Source organism: Erpetoichthys calabaricus, chromosome 3 (assembly GCF_900747795.2).
Source record: "Erpetoichthys calabaricus chromosome 3, fErpCal1.3, whole genome shotgun sequence".
Lineage (NCBI taxonomy): Eukaryota > Metazoa > Chordata > Cladistia > Polypteriformes > Polypteridae > Erpetoichthys > Erpetoichthys calabaricus.
Genome location: NC_041396.2, coordinates 252,469,807 through 252,494,417, shown reverse-complemented (window position 1 = coordinate 252,494,417; position 24,611 = coordinate 252,469,807). Strand labels below are relative to the sequence as shown.

Sequence of the window (24,611 nt, the reverse complement as noted above, 5' to 3'; positions counted from 1 at the left end):
CAACTAAAGCATTTTTTAACACAATCCCTTCATTTCAGGGGCTCAAAAGTAATTGGACAATTGACTCAAAGGCTATTTCATGGGCAGGTGTGGGCAAGTCCGTCGTTATGTCATTATCAATTAAGCAGATAAAAGGCCTGGAGTTGATTTGAGGTGTGGTGCTTGCATGTGGAAGATTTGGCTGTGAACAGACAACATGCGGTCAAAGGAGCTCTCCATGCAGGTGAAAGAAGCCATCCTTAAGTTGTGAAAACAGAAAAACCCATCTGAGAAATTGCTACAATGAGTGGCAAAATCTACAGTTTGGAACATCCAGAGAAAGAAAGCAAGCACTGGTGAACTCAGCAGTGCAAAACGACCTGGACGTCCACGGAAGGCAACAGTGGTGGATGATCGCAGAATCATTTCCATGGTGAAGAGAAACCCCTTCACAACAGCCAACCAAGTGAACAACACTCTCCAGGGGGTAGGCATATCGATATCCAAGTCTACCATAAAGAGAAGACTGCATGAAAGTAAATACAGAGGGTGCACTGCAAGGTGCAAGCCACTCATAAGCCTCAAGAATAGAAAGGCTAGATTGGACTTTGCTAAAGAACATCTAGAAAAGCCAGCACAGTTCTGGAAACACATTCTTTGGACAGATGAAACCAAGATCAACCTCTATCAGAATGATAGCAAGAAAAAAGTATGGCAGAAGGCGTGGAACAGCTCATTATCCAAAGCATACCACATCATCTGTAAAACACGGTGGAGGCAGTGTGATGGCTTGGGCGTACATGGCTGCCAGTGGTACTGGGACACTAGTGTTTATTGATGATGTGACACAGGACAGAAGCAGCCGAATGAATTCTGAGGTGTTCAGAGACATACTGTCTGCTCAAATCCAGCTAAATGCAGTCAAATTGATTGGGCGGCGTTTCATGATACAGATGGACAATGACCCAAAACATACAGCCAAAGCAACCCAGGAGTTTATTAAAGCAAAGAAGTGGAAAATTCTTGAATAGCCAAGGCAGTCGCCTGATCTTAACCCAATTGTGCATGCATTTCACTTGCTGAAGACTAAACTTCAGACAGAAAGGCCCACAAACAAACAGCAACTGAAAGCCGCTGCAGTAAAGGCCTGGCAGAGCGTTAAAAAGGAGGAAACCCAGCATCTGGTGATGTCCATGAGTTCAAGACTGCAGGCTGTCATTGCCAGCAAAGGGTTTTCAACCAGGTATTAGAAATGAATATTTTATTTCCAGTTATTTAATTTGTCCAATTACTTTTGAGCCCCTGAAATGAAGGGATTGTGTTAAAAAAATGCTTTAGTTGCCTTACATTTTTATGCAATCGTTTTGTTCACCCCACTGAATTAAAGCTGAAAGTCTGCAATTCAACTGCATCTGAGTTGTTTCTTTTAAAATTCATTGTGGTAATGTACAGAACCAAAATTAGAAAAAAGTTGTTTCTGTCCAAATATTTATGGACCTAACTGTATATGTTATCGGCGTACCGGCACAAGCCCAGGCAAACAATATAAGAACATACATAGTCGACCACAGAGTATAGACTGGTCGATGAGAGGCAGAAACTCTAACCCATGTGCCACCATGATACCCCATGTTACTATACACATACGACTGCAGAATGTTTTGAATCATTAAACTGGTGCGAGAGATAATTCAATATTTCAAATTATTACTTTATCTTATGAATGAGGATCAACCTTCACTGTAAATGTAACCTCCAGGCTGTTGTATTTGTAATTTAGATCAAATGAAGCAAACTCCACCACGTACAATAGACTCAAGGTCAACTGGATGATAGACTCGAGGGGACTGAATAAACCTCAGTATTCCTTTCATGAATACACTCATGAAATAAAATTGACTTTTTCTTCTCGGTGTCTTGTCTGGGCCTTATAAGGAATGGATGACACAATCTTTGTATAACAGAGGCATACTTTAATAAGGTGGTTGGGAGGTCTGAAAAAGGCTATCACATAGGGTTTTTGATTGTTACTGGGTGCTGGTTAAAGCATGTGCGTATGCATTTGGGCTTGTTTAAGGGTTGATATTGCTCATTCTTACACTTGACCTTTTGTGGTGAAATCTGAGAGAAACAAAAAGGAATGGTATTAAATCTTGAAATTCTCTTCAGAGAATGCTTGCCTCGATTTTAACAGCTGCAGTTTGTAAAGTAACAATGTACTGTATTTCTGGGTTTTGCCATCATTAGCTATTAGGTGAACTTTGTTAAAATAATTAAATAGCTTGCCGCTATACTCTCAAACAACCAATCAACCCTGATGGATGCTTACTACAAAGCTTTCTGTGCAACGGGATTTATTCAGATTCTACATTATTTTTCATTTTGCTTAATTATAGCTAATTTATTTTAGAATATAAAATGTTTCTTAATTATTACCCAGTTAAGCGTCTGTCTTATTTATAATTGATCTACATTAATGTAAAAAAGTAAGGACACCTCATACGTTTTTTCTGTTTTAACATATGTGGACATTTCAACGTTTGATCTTACTTTAAACAATAACTATAGATAAAGGTGATGTAATATAACACACATCATGCCTCATTTACATTTTATAATCATTGTATAATGTAAATAACCATAACTGCAAACTTTGTATGTATACATACTCTATAATCCTTGATTTGCAGGGCATGTGCAGCTCACCATCATATAGTCCACTATGAATTCTTCATTGTACCAGTGGGTGCTTGAGGATAATGTGAGACCATCTATCAGAGGTCAGAAGCTCAAGTGAAAGTGGACCTTGCAACATGACAATGACACCAAACATGCTAATAAATTCAGCAAAAAATGGCTGAAGAGACAGAAATGAAGGGTTTTGGAATGGCCAAGTCAAAGCCTGGAACTCAGTCTCATCCAGATGCTGTGGGGGATTTGCACATAACAAACCCCTCAGACATTGCACAGCTAAAAGAATTATGCATGGAGGAGTGGGAAAAACTTTCTCAAAGTCAATATCAGAGGCTGGTAGACAGTTAAGGAAACCAGCTATTACAGCCAAAGGTGGACTTATATTTTCCATAGACGGGAATGGCATATCTGTTCGTTTTTCATTAAATTAATCATTGCAAAGTTACATTTTCATCCCCTCCCCCCCCCCAAATACATCATCTTTATTGATTGATATTGTTTAAATGAAGATGAAATCTTGATATTTCCACATTTGTTGTTTCAGAAGTGATCACTATTGTAATTTTGCTGAATGTTTCTTAATATAGGTGTGGACTTAAATAAAAGTGACCATTCAGATACAGACATTCATTTTAGGATCATGAAACAGGCTGAAACTGCAATCAGCACCCATAGCAGTTCCTATGAAAAATTCATTAAACCTTTGGGGTAATACACTAGCCACAAGGTACACATGCATTTATTGAGTCTTATCCAACTAACTATTCCATCTGTTTTTTGCTTACATGATTATCCTTGGACAGGATGCCAGCCCATTATGTAATGCATTAATGCACAATATATCACACTTACTGTGCTAAATGGTTTAGTTTAAGAGCAAGGTGCTGGCTTTACACAATATTTCAACAAGAGGCCAATCTGCAACTATTAAGGAAACTTTTACTCTGCATCCCTGACTCGGACTTTAAACAGAAATCCTCCTAGTAATTTTCAATCTTGAATATTTTAATTACATTGCATTACCTGCGTTGTGAGGGAGTGTCAGTTATGGCACTACGGCCATGTGGTGCGACTCCCCAAGGGTTATCCGGCTCGCAGGATCCTCATTGTTGAGGAACAGAGTGGCTGGACCAGGCCAAGGGGACGCCCACGTAACACCTGGCTGCGGCAGACACAAGGTCATTTCCGGAGGGTGGGACTGGGCCGCGTGTTTGCCTGGGGGTTGCCAACAAGGTTTCTGACCTGTTTTGTGTGGTGGGTGTGGCAACACGCTGTACCAGTGCATGCTCCCCCACCTGACCCGAATATTTTATATATTTTAGTTTGCAAACTGTAGGCAGTTTATTTGACATGTTGGTTAACAGCCCCATTTCTACATTTTAAAGTTACTATTTTCCTTCAGTGCCTAACTATATCAAATATGTGGCTGAAATAAGAGAGCCTCTCATTCAGAAACACGGCAAAGAAAACTTTCACATCTTTTAATTTGATTTAAATGCGTCTTCACAGCCTATTATTTTTTAACAAGTTAGAGAACAGACTCTGGAAGACCAGAATGATATTGGTAATCAGTCAGCTGTACCATACCTGCAAGGAAATTGTGCAAAACATGAAAAAGCTAGGCACAGAAAATGTGGGTCAGAAAGACAAGACAGATAGATCAGGGTAATTTAAAGACATAAAGAAGGACTTACAGTGGGGGAAGCATTCAGTCACAGCACATTACAGGTCAAGACACTTTGGAATTATACCAAAAGTCATATGCTCTGCTCTTCACATGGCAAAATAGTTGTGGGAGTATCTGATCATGACTGGCAAGCTGTATTAAACCAATGCAATGTGGTTGTTAAATTATTATTTATGCATGTAGTTTCTCCTTATAACACATGGCTTCAGGAGAGCTGAATAACCCAGGAATAAAAGTGCAGATGTATTAATTACTGTAATATTTAATGTTCAATAAAGGGCTGAAAATGACATTATTATATAAAAAGCTGGATTATTACAAATAATAAGGTAAATTACCCTAGTGAAAAAAAAATGTATAACTACAACATATTCTGTCACAATGAATAGCTGAGGCTGTTTGAACAGAAATGAATGTCTATATCTACATAATAAACTTTTGGTAAATTTTTCTATGTGAAGAGCAGTTGTGTTGGTACAAATTTTGGAAGCAAGTGTACTGGATTTTATAGGGTCTTTTACATATACTGCACTGCTGGACAGAAAACTGCCCCCACTTTACACCTCTCCTCTCTATGACAGAAGTTACAGAGCACAAAAACACAATATTTACCATAGAACATCTTATTTGAAACACCCCAACCCCCATTACATTAAAAAATTGTGACTTTTTTCTCGAATGTACAGGCTGAACGGCAGAAAAGACAAAAACAAGAACAGTTTTATTTCTCCTGGTGGTGCACAGGTGGCCTTAAAAAGCCACAGTCTAACCCATTGCGAACAGCTCCTTTAAAACAAAGAAACACATTTCTAATTTTGAGTCATTGCTAAAGATAAACAGTAAAGCCCCTGCCCACTCCACCCACCCACAATATGTGTGCGATTCTGCAAAATCAAATACGCACCTTTTAAACCCTAACCCACTTTTAAAAAGAGAGTATGAATACAAGTTCTCAAACATTGAGATCTATCTATATAACGGGAGTGCAATATAACACAAACCCATACCCACTCCCTTTTGAACCTTAAAATCTTAATCTAATCAAGTCATACAAATCAAATCCTAGCAGTCGGGATTCATGAGAGCCATAGAACAGACTGGCTGCAATTGAATGCACTACGATACTTTCCTTTCACTCCAGGAATCCAAAGTGGGCTGAGACAAGCCACAATATCTTTTTGCTCTGTTGGTCCCCCAGCATTGGAAACACCTGCCCAGTTATCTTTATGGACAGTGAGACTTAGAAGCCCTTCTCAGTCAGTGAAGAGATTATTCTGATGCTGGCCAACATGTACATCTCCAAGCATTCACCTTATGGACGCAAGTATGGAACAGGCATGGTAACATCTCGAAAAAAACGGTGCAGTAGGGCATTCTTGGCTGAGATCCTCTTGTTGGGGTCATACTGCAGCATTTGCTAAAAATGTTAAATAAAGAAATAGGTGAGGGCTGTGTGTCTAAATGAAAGACACACAAACACAAATGCACACAAACTCAGTCTAAACAGCACCCAGCTGCAGTACATGTGAAGGTAGCGCAAATTCAGAAATCACAAACTACAAACTGGGTGGCTAAGTAGTTAGCCTGCTAAAAGCATCTACGAAGTTTGACCAATGTACAGCCCATTGACCAGATAGATACACAATCAACATTTTTACTTAATAAACTTGCCCAAATATTAACATTGGGAGAGGAAAAGTACATGCAAGATAATTGCTGGCATTGCCCAAACTTTCTGAAACTTGCCAGTTTATTACTTACTGCAAGGAGATCCTGACCATCTTCGTCAAGTGGTGGAGCCACCTTACTCAAGTCCTGTCGAGCCCACTTGGGAAATGTGGATTTGTAGTCTGGCATGGAGGTGACACCCGGCCACACTGTCTCATCTGGTGTACCCAGGGTCCGAAAGATACGAAAGAGTTGGTCGATTTCTGAGTCACCTGGAAACAATGCCCTACGTGTGACCTAGATGAAAAGTTAAGGAAAAAAGGAGATTAGAGTAACAGTTTAATATTTAAGATCAGCAGGTACCCCAAAAGAAATGTGTTTGTAGAAATTATAGGAGTCACTTCACATAATTATATTTCACTGACAAGTATAAATCCTAATACAGCCCATTTCATTGGGAGTAACAACCCCACAGTGCTTTATATGAGCATTATCTCTCTGAATAAAAATTTTCAAGTCCCCATATACAAAAACAGACAAAATACAAGGTCCAGTATTTTAATGCAGTGAAGTGCATAGCTTAGCATGCAATAAAATAAAACTCTGGTCTTAGATAACAAATGGCCAGTCTAACATTCAGCATCTTCACAGTTCCCACTAATCTGAAATACAGTGGCAGATTAGTGCCCATGCTCACCCATGCTCAGGGTGGGAATTTCACTTAAACCATTTGACCTAGGAGGCTAGACAATCATTTCTTGGACTATTATAGAAAATAATTTTGATTTTTTTGCACAGGCAAATGAAGCAGTAGACAAAGGCAACATGTATGGCATGATTTACTTAAGACTTTCTAAAAGCTTTTGATACCACACCATGCCAAAGACTAAATTTGAAACTATAATTTACTGACATTGGAGGTAAATAACATCTAGATTTCACTTTAATTCAAGGGTCAGAAGCAAAGAATACAGATAGGAGAAGAATGCTCCACATGTGGCAAGGTTCACCCATCTGTGCTTCAACCATCACACTTAGATATTTATGTTAAAGGGTTTGATTCAAACAGATAATAAATGTGCGACATTAACAGATGACACTAGAAGAAATAGCAAATGGCAATAATACAGCTGAAACAATCTTATCAGATAGGGAATATACAGAAACAAATAAAAAGGCTGATAAAATATTACATTATATTATAAAAAAATCTATTGAATAAATCACAAGATACTATACTCAGACTTATAATTCACTAGTGAAACCTTATCTGGTGTACTGTATACAGTTCTTACCCTCATGCAAACAAAGCATAGCTGCTACAATACAGAAAACAGCACCAAGGTACATGCCTATGTGACTTAAACATCAACACTTGAGAGGGCCACATTTCCATATGAATTCTTTCAGCTAAACAGTGAATCATGGAAACTGCTGGAAATTAAGGGGAAGTGCAATTTACAATTTCTGTAAAGGTTCATATCAAGCAGAAAAAAAAACACACTAATGAGTCACATACTTGAAGAAAAAACCTTGACAATATTTTAAGTTTGTCTGGATGACATAGCTATTAACTAGCTAAACATGATTAGTGAACTAAATGGATCTTCCCATTTAGATAAATACTTTAGATAGACTAGGGGGCTCTGACCCCTGCTCGCTTCGCTCACCAACCCCTGGTGTTGGGTAACCCGAAATACATTGATATATGTATGAGATATATTGGAGTGTAAAGGTGTAGATGACGAACAAAGGAAGTAAAAAACCCATAGCATGGCACATTAGAAAGATGTATTGGAATATTTCTTTATACACAACATTTGTAGTAAAGATGGTGTGTTGTCCTTGAATGAGTTTTCCTTGGTATGGAGTATAACTTTAACTTTAATGTCAGATGAACGCCGAATTCTTGAGAAGGCAACATAAAGTTGTCCATGTCCAAATACAGGCTCAGAGAGGTATATGCCAACTCTGTCCATGGTTTGTCCTTGGAATTTGTTGATTGTCATGGCAAATGCAGGTTTAATGGGAAATTGGCGTCGTTTAAGTGTAAAAGGTAATTCCAGGTCAGAACTTTTCTGCTTCTGCTTTTGTATTGGCCTCTCCTTCAACCTCATGTAGCATTTTTATACACTTAGCTAATGGGTGATTGTTTATGACTTCAGCGACGTTTCTCATTATCAGCTCTGTGCATTGCTTGTTTTCAGGAAGGTTCATTCGTTGATAGATTGCGTCATCTGGATCTAACACGTAGATTTGTGCATATTTGCGTTCGTGATTTGGTTGAGGGTGCACTGTTCCAATCCGATGTAATATTTGTCCACATACGCGAAAGCAGTATGGGCCATTGTCAGCTGGTGGCCTGATATTTACCCCGGTAGATGCAAAAGCAAATGAACTATCGTAGGATCTAATGCAGTCCATAAAGTTTTTACTTTCGGGTACATTGTTAGTTAGAAGCTTCCGTAGATATTCAGGATATTCATTTAAAGGAGGCAGTCTAACCTGACCCTTTTGACAACAACATGTAAACTCATTAGTTGTATTGCCAGTTGTCTCTTGAGGGAAGTTTAAGTGAATAACAATGACAGCAAATGATATTCATTAATCCTAATGAATGCTCACTAATAGTGGACTCATTACAGAATGCGTTGTCAGCTAATTGGCGGAATTGTTTAGCAGCCATTTGTCGTTCCTTTCTTTGCCATTTATCTAATGACTCTGCTGTTTGAGAGGTGCGTTGTAGCTCTTTTTTTGGAGCCATGCCTGCTTTGCTTGCGGCATTTCAGACGCGCGCTGTAGGCGCCTGCGTTCATTGATTTTATCCAGGCGGGTGGTTGTGCTGTTAATAATGCATCACTGTAATGTGATTCACATATGCTATATGGTTTGTACGTGTGAGGATGCCGTACGTTTAATACGGAGAGTTCGTTTATTCTTATTACCCGGACCATGCTGTGTAGTGTGGACGTTTAGTTCAGAAGCGCGTTGTAGGCGCCTGCGCCTTTCGTACTATCTTTGTGGACCTTTGCAGACTCCGTAGCGTCTTCCGTTTGACTCTGGGGTGCAGTGCAGAATCCTCTTTTCTGTGTGGCGTTAGTTGAGCTATTTTGTTTTTGAGCTGTGACTCCGTTAGTTGAGCTCTTTCGTGTTTGAGCCGTGACTCCTTCGTTCACGGTGGATCACACTTCGCTTGTGGTTTATGAGATGTGCGCTGTAGGCGCCTGCGCACTATGTCTCCTGCGTCCATCGCCGTGTACCTGGGTCCGTGCCTTCCGGTTTACCATTCTCGGTTAGTAATATGGATAGATAGATACTTTATTAATCCCAAGGGGAAATTCACATACTCCAGCAGCACCTTACTCATACAAAAAACAATATTAAATTAAAGATTGATAACAATGCAGGTAAAAAAACAGACAATATCTTTGTATAATGTTAATTAATTCCAAAAGGAAATTCACATACTCCAGCAGCAGCATACTGATAAAGAAAATATTAAATTAAAGAGTGATAACAATGCAGGTATACAGACAGACAATATCTTTGTATAATGTTAACGTTTACCCCCCCGGGTGGAATTGAAGAGTCACATAGTGTGGGGGAGGAACAATCTCCTCAGTCTGTCATTGGAGCAGGACAGTGACAGCAGTCTATCGCTGAAGCTGCTCCTCTGTCTGGAGATGATCCTGTTTAGTGGATGCAGTGGATTCTCCATGATTGACAGGCGCCTGCTCAGTGCCCGTCGCTCTGCCACAGATGTCAAACTGTCTAGCTCCGTGCCTACAATAGAGCCTGCCTTTCTCACCAGTTTATCCAGGCGTGAGGCTTCTCTCTTCTTTATGCTGCCTCCCCAGCACACCACCGCATAGAAGAGGGAGCTTGCCACAACCGTCTGGTAGAACATCTGCAGCCTCTTATTTCAGATGTTGAAGGACGCCAGCCTTCTAAGGAAGTACAATCGGCTCTGTCCTTTCTTACACAGAGCATCAGTATTGGCAGTCCAGTCCAATTTATCATCCAGCTGCACTCCCAGGTATTTATAGGTCTGCACCCTCTGCAAACAGTCACCTCTGATGATCACAGGGTCCATGAGGGGCCTGGGCCTCCTAAAATCCACCACCAGCTCCTTGGTTTTGCTGGTGTTCAGTTGTAGGTGGTTTGAGTCGCACCATTTAACAAAATCCTAGATTAGGTTCCAGTACTCCTCCTCCTGCCCACTCCTAATGCAGCCCACGATAGCAGTGTCGTCAGCGTACTTTTGCACGTGGCAGGACTCGGAGTTGTATTGGAAGTCCGATGTATATAGGCTGAACAGGACCGGAGAAAGTACAGTCCCCTGCGGCGCTCCTGTGTTGCTGACCACAATGTCAGACCTGCAGTTCCCAAGACAGACATACTGAGGTCTGTCTTTAAGATAGTCCACAATCCATGCTACCAGGTATGAATCTACTCCCATCTCTGTCAGCTTGACTCTAAGGAGCAGAGATTGTTTTGTTTTGTTACATTTGTTACATGTCTTGTACTATATAGTGTGAATTCTTTGCGTTCGGTCATCCACTTCTTTTGCAACCATATTCACCAACTGTCACCAGCACTAGTATGCTTGAGAATAGTGGCATACATAGACATACGTCAAAGTGGGCCTCACACGGCAGTCTCTTTTAGAAAAGACCTTTGTTCACTACCACGTGCTCTGTATCCCCAGAGGCCAGTATGCCAGGGTCAGTTGAGAGAGCATTACTGAATCACCACAGAAGTATCACATTGTCATTCTATGAATTAGCCCACATCAAGAACAAATATTCCTCTCATTGGAAAATGAAAGTTTTTACCCCAAGGCAAAAATGATGTAAATCTCAGAAAACCATTAATGTGGTATAAAATGGGATTTACTTGAAAATCAAGTGAAAGTAAAGGTTACTTTGAGGTATTATTTATTTTGAGGTAATTTTTTGAGCATTTGCACCAACTATGTTTAAGGATTCCCAGGTGTTTATCAGAGGTCACTCATAACTTTGTGCTCACCCAAATAACAAGGCCTGAATGAGTACTGTAGTGTCATCCTAGCAGAAACATGCAGAAAGAACGGTCACAGAATATAAGAGGAAAAATTAAGCAAATATCTAACAGCAGACAAATCCCTCAAGCAAAGCTGTATTATATAAAGGTGAAAAAGCATGTACATTTATGACTTGATGCCCCAGGGTGCTCATATCCCGAGTTGTGCATAGGAGAGCACAAGACTTGCATAACCACAGGCTTAACAAAGAGTTCCCTGTGTGTTAAGACAATATAACCATCAGCTAGCAGAGTATTCCTGACTAATATAACTGAAGGTCTAAGAATGGATGATGTTTGGGGATATTCAGATACAATTCCAAAGATAAAATGTAAAATAAGGTACAAATATACTTCTCTATGAAAATATAAACCCATTGAAAATACAAATACTACAAACCCAAAAGACAAACAACACAGAAACTCCTACCATTTCAGCAAAGATGCATCCCAGACTCCAGATATCGACGGCTGTGGAGTAGTATTTACAACCCAACAGGATCTCAGGGGGTCGGTACCATAGTGTCACCACCTGTGCAGAGAAGGAACAACAGATGTGTATTTCATACAAGGAGGTCGGGTGCAGTGTGAGTTGGGTGGTGGCCGAAGGCGGGGACCTTGGCGGTCCGATCCTCGGCTACAGAAACTGGCTCTTGGGACGTGGAATGTCACCTCTCTGAAGGGGAAGGAGCCTGAGCTAGTGCGCGAAGTTGAGAGGTTCCGGCTAGATATAGTCGGGCTCACCTCGACGCACAGCTTGGACTCTGGAACCAATCTCCTTGAGAGGGGCTGGACTCTCTACCACTCTGGAGTTGCCCCCGGTGAGAGGCGCCGAGCAGGTGTGGGTATACTTATTGCCCCCCAACTTGGAGCCTGTACATTGGGGTTTACCCCGGTGGACGAGAGGGTAGCCTCCCTTCGCCTTCGGGTGGGGGGACGGGTCCTAACTGTTGTTTGTGCGTATGCACCGAACAGCAGTTCGGAGTACCCACCCTTTTTGGAGTCCCTGGAGGGGGTGCTAGAGGGCATACCTTCTGGGGACTCCCTCGTTCTGCTGGGAGACTTCAATGCTCACGTGGGCAATGACAGTGAGACCTGGAAGGGCGTGATTGGGAGGAATGGCCCCCCTGATCTGAACCCGAGCGGTGTTTTGTTATTGGACTTCTGTGCTCGTCACGGATTGTCCATAACGAACACCATGTTCAAGCATAGGGGTGTTCATATGTGCACTTGGCACCAGGACACCCTAGGCCTCAGTTCGATGATCGACTTTGTGGTCGTGTCGTCGGACTTGCGGCCACATGTCTTGGACACTCGGGTGAAGAGAGGGGCGGAGCTGTCAACTGATCACCACCCGGTGGTGAGTTGGCTTCGATGGTGGGGGAGGATGCCGGTCAGGCGTGGTAGGCCCAAACGTGTTGTGAGGGTCTGCTGGGAACGTCTGGCAGAGCCCCCTGTCAGAAGTAGCTTCAACTCCCACCTCCGGCAGAACTTCGACCACATCCCGAGGGAGGTGGGGGACATTGAGTCCGAATGGGCCATGTTCCGTGCCTCTATTGTTGAGGCAGCTGACCGGAGCTGTGGCCGTAAGGTGGTCGGTGCCTGTCGTGGCGGCAATCCCCGAACCCGCTGGTGGACACCGGCGGTGAAGGATGCCGTCAAGCTGAAGAAGGAGTCCTACAGGACCCTTTTGTCCTGTGGGACCCCGGAGGCAGCTGATAGGTACCGGCAGGCCAAGCGGAATGCGGCTTTGGTGGTTGCTGAGGCAAAAACTCGGGCGTGGGAGGAGTTTGGGGAGGCCATGGAGAATGACTTTCGGACGGCTTCGAGGAGATTCTGGTCCACCATCCGGCGTCTCAGGAAGGGGAAGCAGTGCAGTGTCAACACTGTATATGGTGGGGATGGTGCGCTGCTGACCTCGACTCGGGACGTTGTGGGTCGGTGGGGGGAATACTTCGAAGACCTCCTCAATCCCATTAACATGCCTTCCAATGAGGAAGCAGAGCCTGGGGACTCAGAGGTGGGCTCCCCCATCTCTGGGACTGAGGTCACCGAGGTGGTCAAAAAACTCCTTGGTGGCAGGGCCCCGGGGGTGGATGAGATACGCCCGGAGTTCCTCAAGGCTCTGGATGTTGTAGGACTGTCTTGGCTGACACGCCTCTGCAACATCGCATGGACATCAGGGACAGTGCCTCTGGATTGGCAGACCGGGGTGGTGGTCCCCCTCTTTAAGAAGGGGGACCGGAGGGTGTGTTCCAACTACAGAGGGATCACACTCCTCAGCCTCCCTGGAAAAGTCTATTCAGGGGTCCTGGAGAGGAGGGTCCGTCGGATAGTCGAGCCTCGGATTCAGGAGGAACAGTGTGGTTTTCGTCCTGATCGCGGAACAGTGGACCAGCTCTATACCCTTAGCAGGGTCCTGGAGGGTGCATGGGAGTTTGCCCAACCAGTCTACATGTGTTTTGTGGACTTAGAAAAGACATTCGACCGTGTCCCTCGGGGAATCCTGTGGGGGGTACTCCGAGAGTATGGGGTACCGGCCTCCCTGATAAGGGCTGTTCAGTCCCTGTACGATCAGTGCCAGAGCTTGGTCCGCATTGCCGGCAGTAAGTCGAACCCGTTTCCAGTGAGAGTTGGACTCCGCCAAGGCTGCCCTTTGTCACCGATTCTGTTCATAACTTTTATGGACAGAATTTCTAGGCGCAGCCAGGGTGTTGAGGGGGTCCGGTTTGGTGGGCTCAGGATTGGGTCACTGCTTTTTGCAGATGATGTTGTCCTGTTTGCTTCATCAGGCCGTGATCTTCAGCTCTCTCTGGATCGGTTCGCAGCCGAGTGTTAAGCGGCTGGGATGAGAATCAGCACCTCCAAATCCGAGACCATGGTCCTCAACCGGAAAAGGGTGGAGTGCCCTCTCAGGGTTGGTAGCGAGATCCTGCCCCAAGTGGAGGAGTTCAAGTATCTCGGGGTCTTGTTCACGAGTGAGGGAAGAATGGAGCGTGAGATCGACAGGCGGATCGGTGCGGCATCCGCAGTAATGCGGGCGTTGCATCGGTCTGTCGTGGTGAAAAAGGAGCTGAGCCGCAAGGCGAAGCTCTCAATTTACCAGTCGATCTATGTTCCTACCCTCACCTATGGTCATGAGCTATGGGTAGTGACCGAAAGAATGAGATCGCGAATACAAGCGGCTGAAATGAGTTTCCTCCGCAGGGTGTCTGGGCTTTCCCTTAAAGATAGGGTGAGAAGCTCAGTCATCCGGGAGGGGCTCAGAGTAGAGCCGCTGCTCCTCCGCATCGAGAGGAGTCAGATGAGGTGGCTCGGGCATCTGATCAGGATGCCTCCTGGACGCCTCCCTGGTGAGGTGTTCCAGGCACGTCCAACCGGGAGGAGGCCCCGGGGAAGACCCAGGACACGCTGGAGGGACTATGTCTCTCGACTGGCCTGGGAACGCCTTGGGATTCTCCCGGAAGAGCTAGAAGAAGTGGCCGGGGAGAGGGAAGTCTGGGCATCTCTGCTCAAGCTGCTGCCCCCGCGACCCGACCTCGGATAAGCGGGAGACAATGGATGGATGGATGGATGGAGTTTTACTATTTGCCATAGTTTTCTATTTTATATTTTCCATCATCTGAACTAGTCAAGTGATAAGAAGATCTACCTTGGATGGCCCCTTACGAGTGTAGGTGTGTGTTTGAAAGTGGCCTGGGATGGTCATTATTCTATGCTGGATTGATTTAAGGCTTGCGCCTAGTTTTTAAACTGACTGGTCTGAATACACAATGATTAAATTAATGAAATCAAAGTCATTATCAACTATACACATCACAGGTTTAAACACTTCTAATACCACATTTGTAGACTCCCAAACTTGCATTATGAGCCACCCCAACCAAAACTGCAACATATTCCTAAGTATCTAATACCACAGTTGCCTACAGTAAACATTATCCAACTAACACTGAATACATCAGGAAATATTATCAAACTGGCATGGAATACAGCATATTGTAGATTCAATAAATAATAACTGGTCTGGTATAGAGAGGCGTTCACATCTAAAAGTCCTTAGCTGAGAAATTGAAGCTAAGTTGCTACAGTAAAAAACTTTGCTAGAAACAGCAGTTCTCAGATGCATACCCTTTACTACTATATACTGTAGCTCTTTGAACAGGCACTGCTGAAGTACCTAACAATGCACAACTGTCACACTTTGTGAGGGAGGGTTTTTCTGTTCAGCCACATATGGGCTACAGTTAGTTTATAAAACTGTCTTGTACCATTTTCATGCTGCCATCAACTTTCCCTGTCTTGCAGTAAAGCCACACACTACTGGCGACTACTCATTAAATTTTCCTTACCTCATGGGTGTAGGTGCGAACAGGAACTCCAAATGCCCTGGCCAAGCCGAAATCCGCCAGCTTGATGGCACCTTCAGCATTGATAAGTAAATTTTGTGGTTTGAGATCACGATGCAAGACACGATGAGAGTGGCAAAAGGCAAGACCCTGCAACAGCTGCCACAGGTAACTCTGCAGACAGAAGACAGTGTTGAGAAAATGTTATAAACAGACAATAAGCTGGAGCCTTGGGGCTAGAGAATAGCTCCACCATGGCATAATATTATAAGCCCAGAATTAGGAGAACAGAAAAAAAAATCATGACTGTTAAATATCCTCACATAAATTGTTATGTAGCACAGTGATCTCTCTCCTTAGTGATATCTTTTTTACACAGTGCCCCTTCTCACAGTTAAAATGCTAACAAAATTTTTAAATATCCAATTATACAAAAAAGGAGTAAAACCATGTGGTTAAATTAATGAGTGTGGACAAAAATAGCATAACACATCTCATCTGGGCAAAAATAAATAAATAACATTACGGTGTCACTAATATACAGATATTATATTATATATATATATATATATAAAAAAAAAAATTATATATATATATATATATATATATATATATATATATATATATATATATATCTTTGGTCAATCCATCTGTTTGTGACATTTATGAAAAATTTTAGGGAGGAGAGAGAGAGAGAGAGAAACTTTCATTCTTTTTAGTCTCCTTAGTATTACAATGGCATAGTTAAGATGTTAAGACTTGCACTGGGTGTGACCAGGATGGACAGTATTAGAAATGAGTACATTAGAGGGTCAGCTTAGGTTGGACAGTTTGGGGACCAAGTCAGAGGGGCAATATTGCGTTGGTTTGAGCACGTACAGAGGACAGATGCTGGGTATATTGAAAACAGAATTCTAAGGATGGAGCTGCCAGGCAATAGGAAAAGAGGAAGGCCTAAGAAAAGGTTTATGGATGTGGTGAGAGAGGACATGCAGGTGATGGGTGTAACAGAGCAGGATGCAGAAGACAGGAAGATATGGAAAAAGATGATCTGCTGTGGCAACCCTTAATGGAAGCAGCTGAAAGAAGAAGTATTACAATGCGTGTGAACTCTTCTGAATAGAATGATTCAGCTAAATGATTTCCACAACCACATCAATGCAATATTCCCTGCAATCCAGTTTGCTATGGAAAAAGAAATAAACTGACGTATCAATTTCCTCGACATATCCACTGAAAGAGATAACGACGCAAACCTGATTACAGATGTTTATCGTAAGGAATGTTATGCAGACAAAATATTACGCTTTGCTAGCATTCACCCATCATTGCATAAATAGAGCTATGTTAAGACTATATTCAGAAAAGTTCACTCCCATTCTAATACTAATGAGACTAAAAAGAATGAAAGGAGCTATCTTTTCCAACTGTTCACATCAAACAGCTACCCAAAGACATTCATCAGACAATGCTTACATAGGAAGTGCCAGAGACCACAACAATCAACACCAACCTGACCCCTCATCCCACCTGGCACACATATACCGGCACTTAGTATCACAGGGTATCAGAAGGTACAGCACGTATCCTGTCCAGATCAGGCATCAAAACAGCACACAAGCCTACAAACACTCTGTGCACAGTCCTTTTTAATGCTAAAAGCAAGAAATCGGCAACAGAGACACACAACGTGGTTTACAGCATACCATCTCATTCATGCCTGGCTGTATACGTGGAACAAACATCCAAAACACTCGCCACACGAATATTGGAAAATCGCAATGCAGTCAGAAGAAAGGACTCATGGTCACTGATTTACACATATACAAGTTCGACCAAGCACATATATAAATGGGACTAAGAGAAAATAAAATTCAAGGCTAATACTAAAAGTGCCAGAGAACTGGCTGAAACATGGCAATACAATGAAAATGCCATTAACAGACATTTGACATGAGCCCAGCATATGCAGGCTTGAAAAGAAGAACATGTGTATAATAAATAAGACTTTAATACCAACACCCAATGAACCCTACTTCATGAATCATACCCCCCCCCCCCCCCCCCCCCCCCCCCCCCCCCCCCCCCCCCCCCCCCCCCCCCCCCAGCCCCAATCCATCTACCATCCCATCCTTGTTATAAATTGCCTTGAATTCCTGTAAGTCTAATCACATTCCTCTGATGTTATTCCTGAGAAGAGTCGAAAGCTTAGGAATAAAAAACTATTTTAAGATACATGATTCATTTTCTCCCTTTGCGGATTTCCAACTACAAATATGCAAACTGCATCACAGGCCTTCACTTACTCTCACACACACACAAATATTATATACTGTATATATTATATATATATATATTCATAGCATTTGAAGTCTGAAACACAATCTGGTGGTTTTTATTATATATATATACACACACACGTATATAGTGGTCTGCAGGGGGCATCTCAAAACCTCAAACCCCAAACAGTCCTGGGTTAAACTCACCTTTTATTGAAGAGAATGCCTTACAACAGCTTCTGACTAATCTTGAGGGTTACATTAATACACCTATCAATAACTAACAATAAGCTTTTCTTAATATCTTCCATACTTCTATTACCACCTCTGGCTCTTCTTCCATTTAGCAGTTAAGCAGTTGCTACCACTGGACCACCCAGCTCCAAGCTCACAGGCATTATATCCTACAGTTGCTTTTAGACACCACCCTGTAACCACTTCTAGTTACCCCAGAAGCACTTCCAGGCATGGAGCCAGTCTTTCAATTGATGAAAGGCACCTCTGCCTACTGGAACTTCCTGTCCCTGCCTATCCACAGGGGTCTCCCTATAATGTAAATCATTACTTGCATGTAAAATTCAGGTCCTTGGGTTGCTTCCCCCAACCATGCTGAATTTCTCACTGTACTACCAGCAAAACTGCACAATTTAAATTTTTTGACCAGCTCTTGAACTCTAACTTTTGTCACGTTGCCCAAAGTGTCTAGATTTTCGTTGCAGCTACATTATACCTATCTGTATAACACTGGCATCCAATTTCAACTTATTCATATAGTTGTAGGGTGTTATACCATATTAGCCATTAATGGAAGCAATGAGAAGTAAAACGAAATTACACCTTTTTTGGCTAACTGAACAGATTACAATATGCAAGTTTTCGAAGCAGTTCAGGCCCGTGTAGCCAATAAATGGTATCATTTTGCTTTGACTTAAGGGTGGGCGGTATGGCCAAAATTCTGTATCACGGTATTTATCTAAATTATCCCGGTTTCACGGTATTCAACGGTATTTTTTTCCCCATGCATGAGTGGATGTTAACCACATTTTCCACTGCAATTACTGGCTAAGAATAACCTATTCCACTGTCAAGAGTATTGTACATTGTACAAAAAAAACATTTTAATGTGCACACAAGTATTAAGACAGGTTTGCATTGGCCCATAAAGTGATAGTTTTCAAGGGGGTGGCACTAATGGAGAAGGTATCACATTGCATGACAGATGCAGTCAAAATATAGAACCTTTTTATTGAACAAATTTTGCAAAAACAAACTATAATTTTGACAACATATTTTCAACCATACAAAGAGGCATTTAGACTTAGTAAAATATCCAGATGTGCTTGTCAAAAGTTTTATTGCACTGAATATGTCTTAGAAAAGGAATAAATAAAATATTTTTTGTAAACCAACTACACTTTCTGTTAATGTTAGCAATCTCTGTCCACTGACACGTTAAAGTGACTTTTTAAACAACTTTATCATCATTAAATTGCATAATATTTAAACTAATAAATAATAACAATAAAATAAATAATAGTATTATTACTGATATCCATCCATCCATCCATTTTCCAACCAGCTGAATCCGAACACAGGGTCACGGGGGTCTGCTGGAGCCAATCCCAGCCAACACAGGGCACAAGGCAGGGAACCAATCCCGGGCAGGGTGCCAACCCACCGCAGGACACATACAAACACACCAAGCACACACTAGGGCCAATTTAGAAATTATTACTGATAGTTGCACTATTACTTCAAGACTTCAAGCCCAGGTGCATTACACAGTATTCACCAAATTAAAATAAAATAAAACAAGTACAACTTGGTGATGACATCTTTACCAACTGAACCATCATTTAGGCAAACTGCATTAATATGGACCTTGCTTCAAGCTAAGCTATATGCATAAATAATAAACCTGCAACTTGCATTTATAATGCTATTTGTGGTATAGCCCTACGGAATCGTATTAGGGCCATGGTGAAGAACAATACGCACACAGGGAAGAAAAAAACAAACTATATGTCGAGAATAAAGTCAACATTTCCACTTTATTCTCGCCGTTTATGTCGAGATTAAAGTCAACATTTCCACTTTATTCTCGTCGTTTATGTTGAGATTAAAGTCGACATTTCCACTTTATTCTCATAGTTTACTTCATAATTAAAGTAGAATGTCGTAAACTAAACTTCTTCCTAAAATCAATGTTTAATTTACTAGATTTTGTCAAACCCTGTCATAAATTAATGCAGCACGTTAAATGCTTTGTGTTGCGTTCCCCGACCCAGTTGTTAATCACACACTTCTTAAACTGACTTCCTCCGCACTAAGAGGAGACAGCGATCACCATACAGAATCCATTCACTTCATGATATTCCTGCTTTCTGAAAATTTAGAATGCTACGATAAATACTTGATATCATTTTCATGATGAAATGCATTAAAGCAGGTATTACACATGCATGGTAGTGAGGCGGTAGTGCTGCTCCCTCGCAGTAAGGGGTCCCCAGGTGTATGTTCAGTGTAGAGAACTTTATGGCAGGTGTGACGAGGCTCCAAAAAACTGGATGTATGAATGGCTATTGCACAGGTTTAACTTAAATATTGTGTAAATGTTGGGTTTGTGATCTGGTGGTCCGAGACACGAACACAGAATTCAATGCATGTTCTTCTGAGCGGGCTATCTTTATTGCATGCATGCTGTCTCTATCTGACGTACCAAAACCCCAGTTCCTATCCTTCCTTTTTCATTTACCACATAACCAATCACCACACGATAAACGTCTTTGTGAAATTAAAACTAGTTACAAAATTAGCCCACGGAGTGTTCAGAACTTTATCTTTAACTTTATCTTAGCATTCTAAATGTTCAGAGAGCAGGAAGATCATGAAGTGAATGTATTCTGTGCAGCGATCGCTGCCGGCGCCTCCAAAAAGAAGTCAGTTTAAGAATCTCAGAGAACACTTAACACAAAGCATTTAATGTGCTATATAACTTATGACGGGGTTTGAGAAAATCTAGTAAATTAAATATTCATTTTACGATGAAGTTTAGTTTACGATGTTCTATTTTAATGACAAATTACGAGAATAAAGTCAACATGTCGACTTTATTCTCGTCATTTAACAGTTATTAAAGTGTGATAGTGATTAAAAGTTGAAGTAAATCTGACTATTATTATTTTGGAGAAAAACGCTTATGGAAATTAAGTAGATACACTAATTGACTTAACACTGTTTGATAAAGTGACATATGTGAAGCTGGAGAATTTTAAGTTTGAAAGTTTTAGCCAAGGTGTATGCAAACTTTGGGTCCAAACTACAGGCAAAATAGGCAATTAGCTTGGTTGTCAAAGTTTTGAGAAAGCAGCATTTTGTTGACACAAAATCCCCCTTACCCATACACACACTAATACATTTTTAATAGAATACCTGTGTAACATTGTGCTGCTGTAAACTCTAAAGAGGAAGCAAATTGAACGCCCCCACCCCTTCACTCTTCGATATAATTTGTGCGTACCAATGCATTCAGAACAACAAGGGGATTCCCTCCATTAACATCTGTACAGGAAAAACCTTCAGGACTATATTATTTGGGTGCAATATCTTCACCTTAGCCTAGGGCAGCAAGAAAGATAGAGCCGGCCCTACCTGCATACCTCCCAATCCTTGTCAGGACAGCGAGTCATAAAGGCAACAACAAAATGCATTTTAAACCCTCACATGCCTTTCACTACATTATTATTTTTACTTTTCTAATTGCATTGCATCTACAAAGCATGAACCACTTATGACAATGTTGCACAGGTCCTCTTTGTAGCACTCAGCTGGTGTCCTGCTACAAACGTATTGTGACATGTCTTGATGCTGCAAAGATGGCTGTGATGAAGCAGGGTTGAGAAAGAGCCAAGGGGAAACCACTTTTTGTTAAGGCACAGGGCACATAACATAGAAGAGTTAGTGACAGGGATCACTGATAAAGGTTTCTCACCAAACATGCTAAACAGATTTTGTTGGTGCTTCTATATTTAAATAACACTTGCCTGAGTACCACTAAGATTTTTTTTCCCCACTGTTGCTGTTTGATCTTGTTGTGGCTGCTACTGCAGTTGTTACCATAATAAGAAAGTATAGGAAAAGCAGGTATAAACATACTTGTAATGCACAGAATCATTAATCTGAGTTAAAGTGTATTTGAATACTTGTTTTTAATTTGAATATTCAGACCTTAGTTTTTGGCAAATTTGACAGCCCTACTATAGTGTTCATATGGAATTATTTTGGTGTAGAAACTTTGGCATCAGGCCTTAAAATCATGCCAAAACCTCTATTGGAGAACTCTAGTCAAAAACAAAAGTGCCCTGTGACCAGCTGAATTATTCACACTCACCTTGATGAGAGGCAGAGGGATACCTCTGACATTAGATGAATCCATGAATTTCTTCAAGTCCTGATGGAGGAACTCGAAGACAAGGTAAAGTTTATTCTCTGTGTGAATGACATCATGCAGCCTAGGGAGAGACACATGCAAACTATAATTAAAAGATTAACATTTAATGGGAGTGAAAAGGAGACATAATATCAGTCAGTACAGCACAGCAGACATCCTGAGCTGAGATAGGAAGATGCTGTATCAGAAGGCTATACATGCAGGTACAATACTTCTTAGACTTGCTGTATTAAAAAAAGAGCAGGCTGGACTTTCACCTGACAATATTGGGGTGATTCAGTTCCTTCAGTAGCGAGATTTCTCTGATAGCGGTACTTGGAACTCCCTCTGTCTCCCTGTGACAAAGAAAACAGCGTGGAGATTTAAGATAACCTATATAAAGATGAAGAACATGGTGGTCACTTCTGTTCTCTCTCTTATCAACCAGTTCGTATGATGTTTTTATGATAACCTGAACTTGTAAGTCTTTTAAAGTTTCTAACACCAATACCAACATAAGTCAAACCATTGCTTTGAGGTTCACAAACTTTGGCATATGCATTTAAGACACTGAAAGTAAGACTACTGTGAATTTTTAGTTTTATCCAAAGCTCAGGCTTTGATATTTTAAAGTAGAAAGTGTTCCAGTGCAATAATGATATTGAATCTTGCATACGCTTTAGCAAATTCACACCATACTTTACTCATGATGTAAATATGATACATGCTGGCCACATCAGGTTGTTTAAATAAATTTGTAGCAACTATGCATTCCATAAGTAAAAACTGCACTGGTCTAAATAAAATATAACATAATTGTAATACAAAGAAGTGCTTTTTTTGTCAAGTAATACTTAATATTTATTGAGGAAAAAACACAGGATAAATGAGATTTTGAGGATGATGTGTATTTTCTGATAACAGAAACATTTTCATAACTCTTGAAAGAAAAAATATTTGGAACTCTTTTACCAAAAATTGAATTTGCTTAATTTTTTTCTGGTCACCATGAGATGGTAGCACAGTATAAAAAGGCAGCAACAGTGTATGATGCTCCCTTACCAGATATGACATGCAGGGGGGCAGGTTGATTAGCAACTCTTAACTGATCCTCAAAATGTGCGTGAAAGGAAACTATACAACATTTATATAAAATTTAAATTGTAGTCCAAAGCTGTGTCCCGACCAACAACTGGAACATGCTGGCCTCGCTCAACGTTTCAAAGGGATGCCCCTCCCTCCCCAACAACATTGATGGACTGATGAATGAATACCACTCTCAAAAAGAGACAAACACCCCCTCCTTTCAAAAGACAAGTAGACAGATGTAATCTTTACAACAACGGAGGACAGAGGCAGATGGAAAACTCTTAACAGCAAGGACATATGTTCGCCCCCCTCTCCGCCGCCACCACCACCACCACCAACAACTGAAGCATATTCATACTAAGGCACATCCGCAATTCAAACACAAGAGCGAAGCGACACTGGCAGACACCGCTTAAACAGTGGAAAAACCGCGACATCAAAGGCAGAAAAGACCGTAGGCGCAGGTAGAAGGACACGCAAGCACAGAAGGCTGTCCGAAGTATTGCAGCAGCTCAAGTTTAGAGACAGGCGTCTGCTAAGCAGCGAGTAATGCAAGTGTTTACTGTGACGCGCTTGCGTGTTGTATTTTTTTTTTTTTTTTTGTCTAGAAAGCTCGCTCTCGCGGGCTTTCTAGCGCTAACTAAGAGGCACTCACGCGTCCAAGCGAATCTTCTTCAGCGCCACCGTCTCGCCCGTCACTTTGTTTTTGGCCTTGTACACCACTCCGTAAGTCCCCTCACCGATCTTCTCAACTTTATGAAAAGCCTCCATCACCCCCAGAGGTCGCCAGCTGACGGGCGGAGTTCTTACTCAAACTTTTCGTTTACGCCGGAGGCAGTGAGTGCGCAGCGGGATCTGACTCAAAACTTTTTACTTTGATAAACACAAGGCTGTCCCGCCGTAACAAAGTGGAAGCGTCCGTTTGTTCCCGCGTTCGCGAGACCACACCTCCCGGCGAGAATCTTCAAAAGCCACTCCCGATTAGTTTAGCGATTGGACAAAATCCGGCTGTAATTACAGGGGAAGACTGAAGAAGACCCTACCATTGGCCGTTGTTCCATAAACTCGCCTCTCGTAGGTCGTTTGACGTGTGGTATTTACATAGCTCCACCTTTATTGAGTCCTTATGTGCGGAGACCTCTGTCTGGATACATTCATAAGTGTTTCGATGCCAGCCTGGTCAATTTTATTAGAGTAAGCTAGCTAGCTAGAGCTACATACTTTATTAATCCCAAGGGGAAATTCGCATACTCCAGCAGCAGCATACTGATAAAAAAAACAATATTAAATTAAAGAGTGATAAAAATAATGACACCAGACAGAAGAAATTCGTTTAAATATGTATGGTCAAGTTATTCTTTCAGTCCCAAAGCAAG

General features: G+C 41.7%; 1 protein-coding gene across 1 annotated transcript; it reads right to left on the bottom strand.

The window, feature by feature from the left end:
- Positions 1 to 4,138: 4,138 nt before the first annotated feature.
- Positions 4,139 to 24,182, bottom strand: cdk2 (cyclin-dependent kinase 2). Its single transcript, XM_028798073.2, has 7 exons — positions 23,891 to 24,182; positions 22,425 to 22,502; positions 22,108 to 22,228; positions 15,442 to 15,612; positions 11,520 to 11,621; positions 6,122 to 6,325; positions 4,139 to 5,777 (listed from the first exon to the last, which is right to left on the bottom strand). Exons 1-7 carry the CDS (start codon positions 24,004 to 24,006, stop codon positions 5,673 to 5,675), a joined length of 897 nt encoding a protein of 298 aa, XP_028653906.1. The 5' UTR covers positions 24,007 to 24,182; the 3' UTR covers positions 4,139 to 5,672.
- Positions 24,183 to 24,611: the final 429 nt, after the last annotated feature.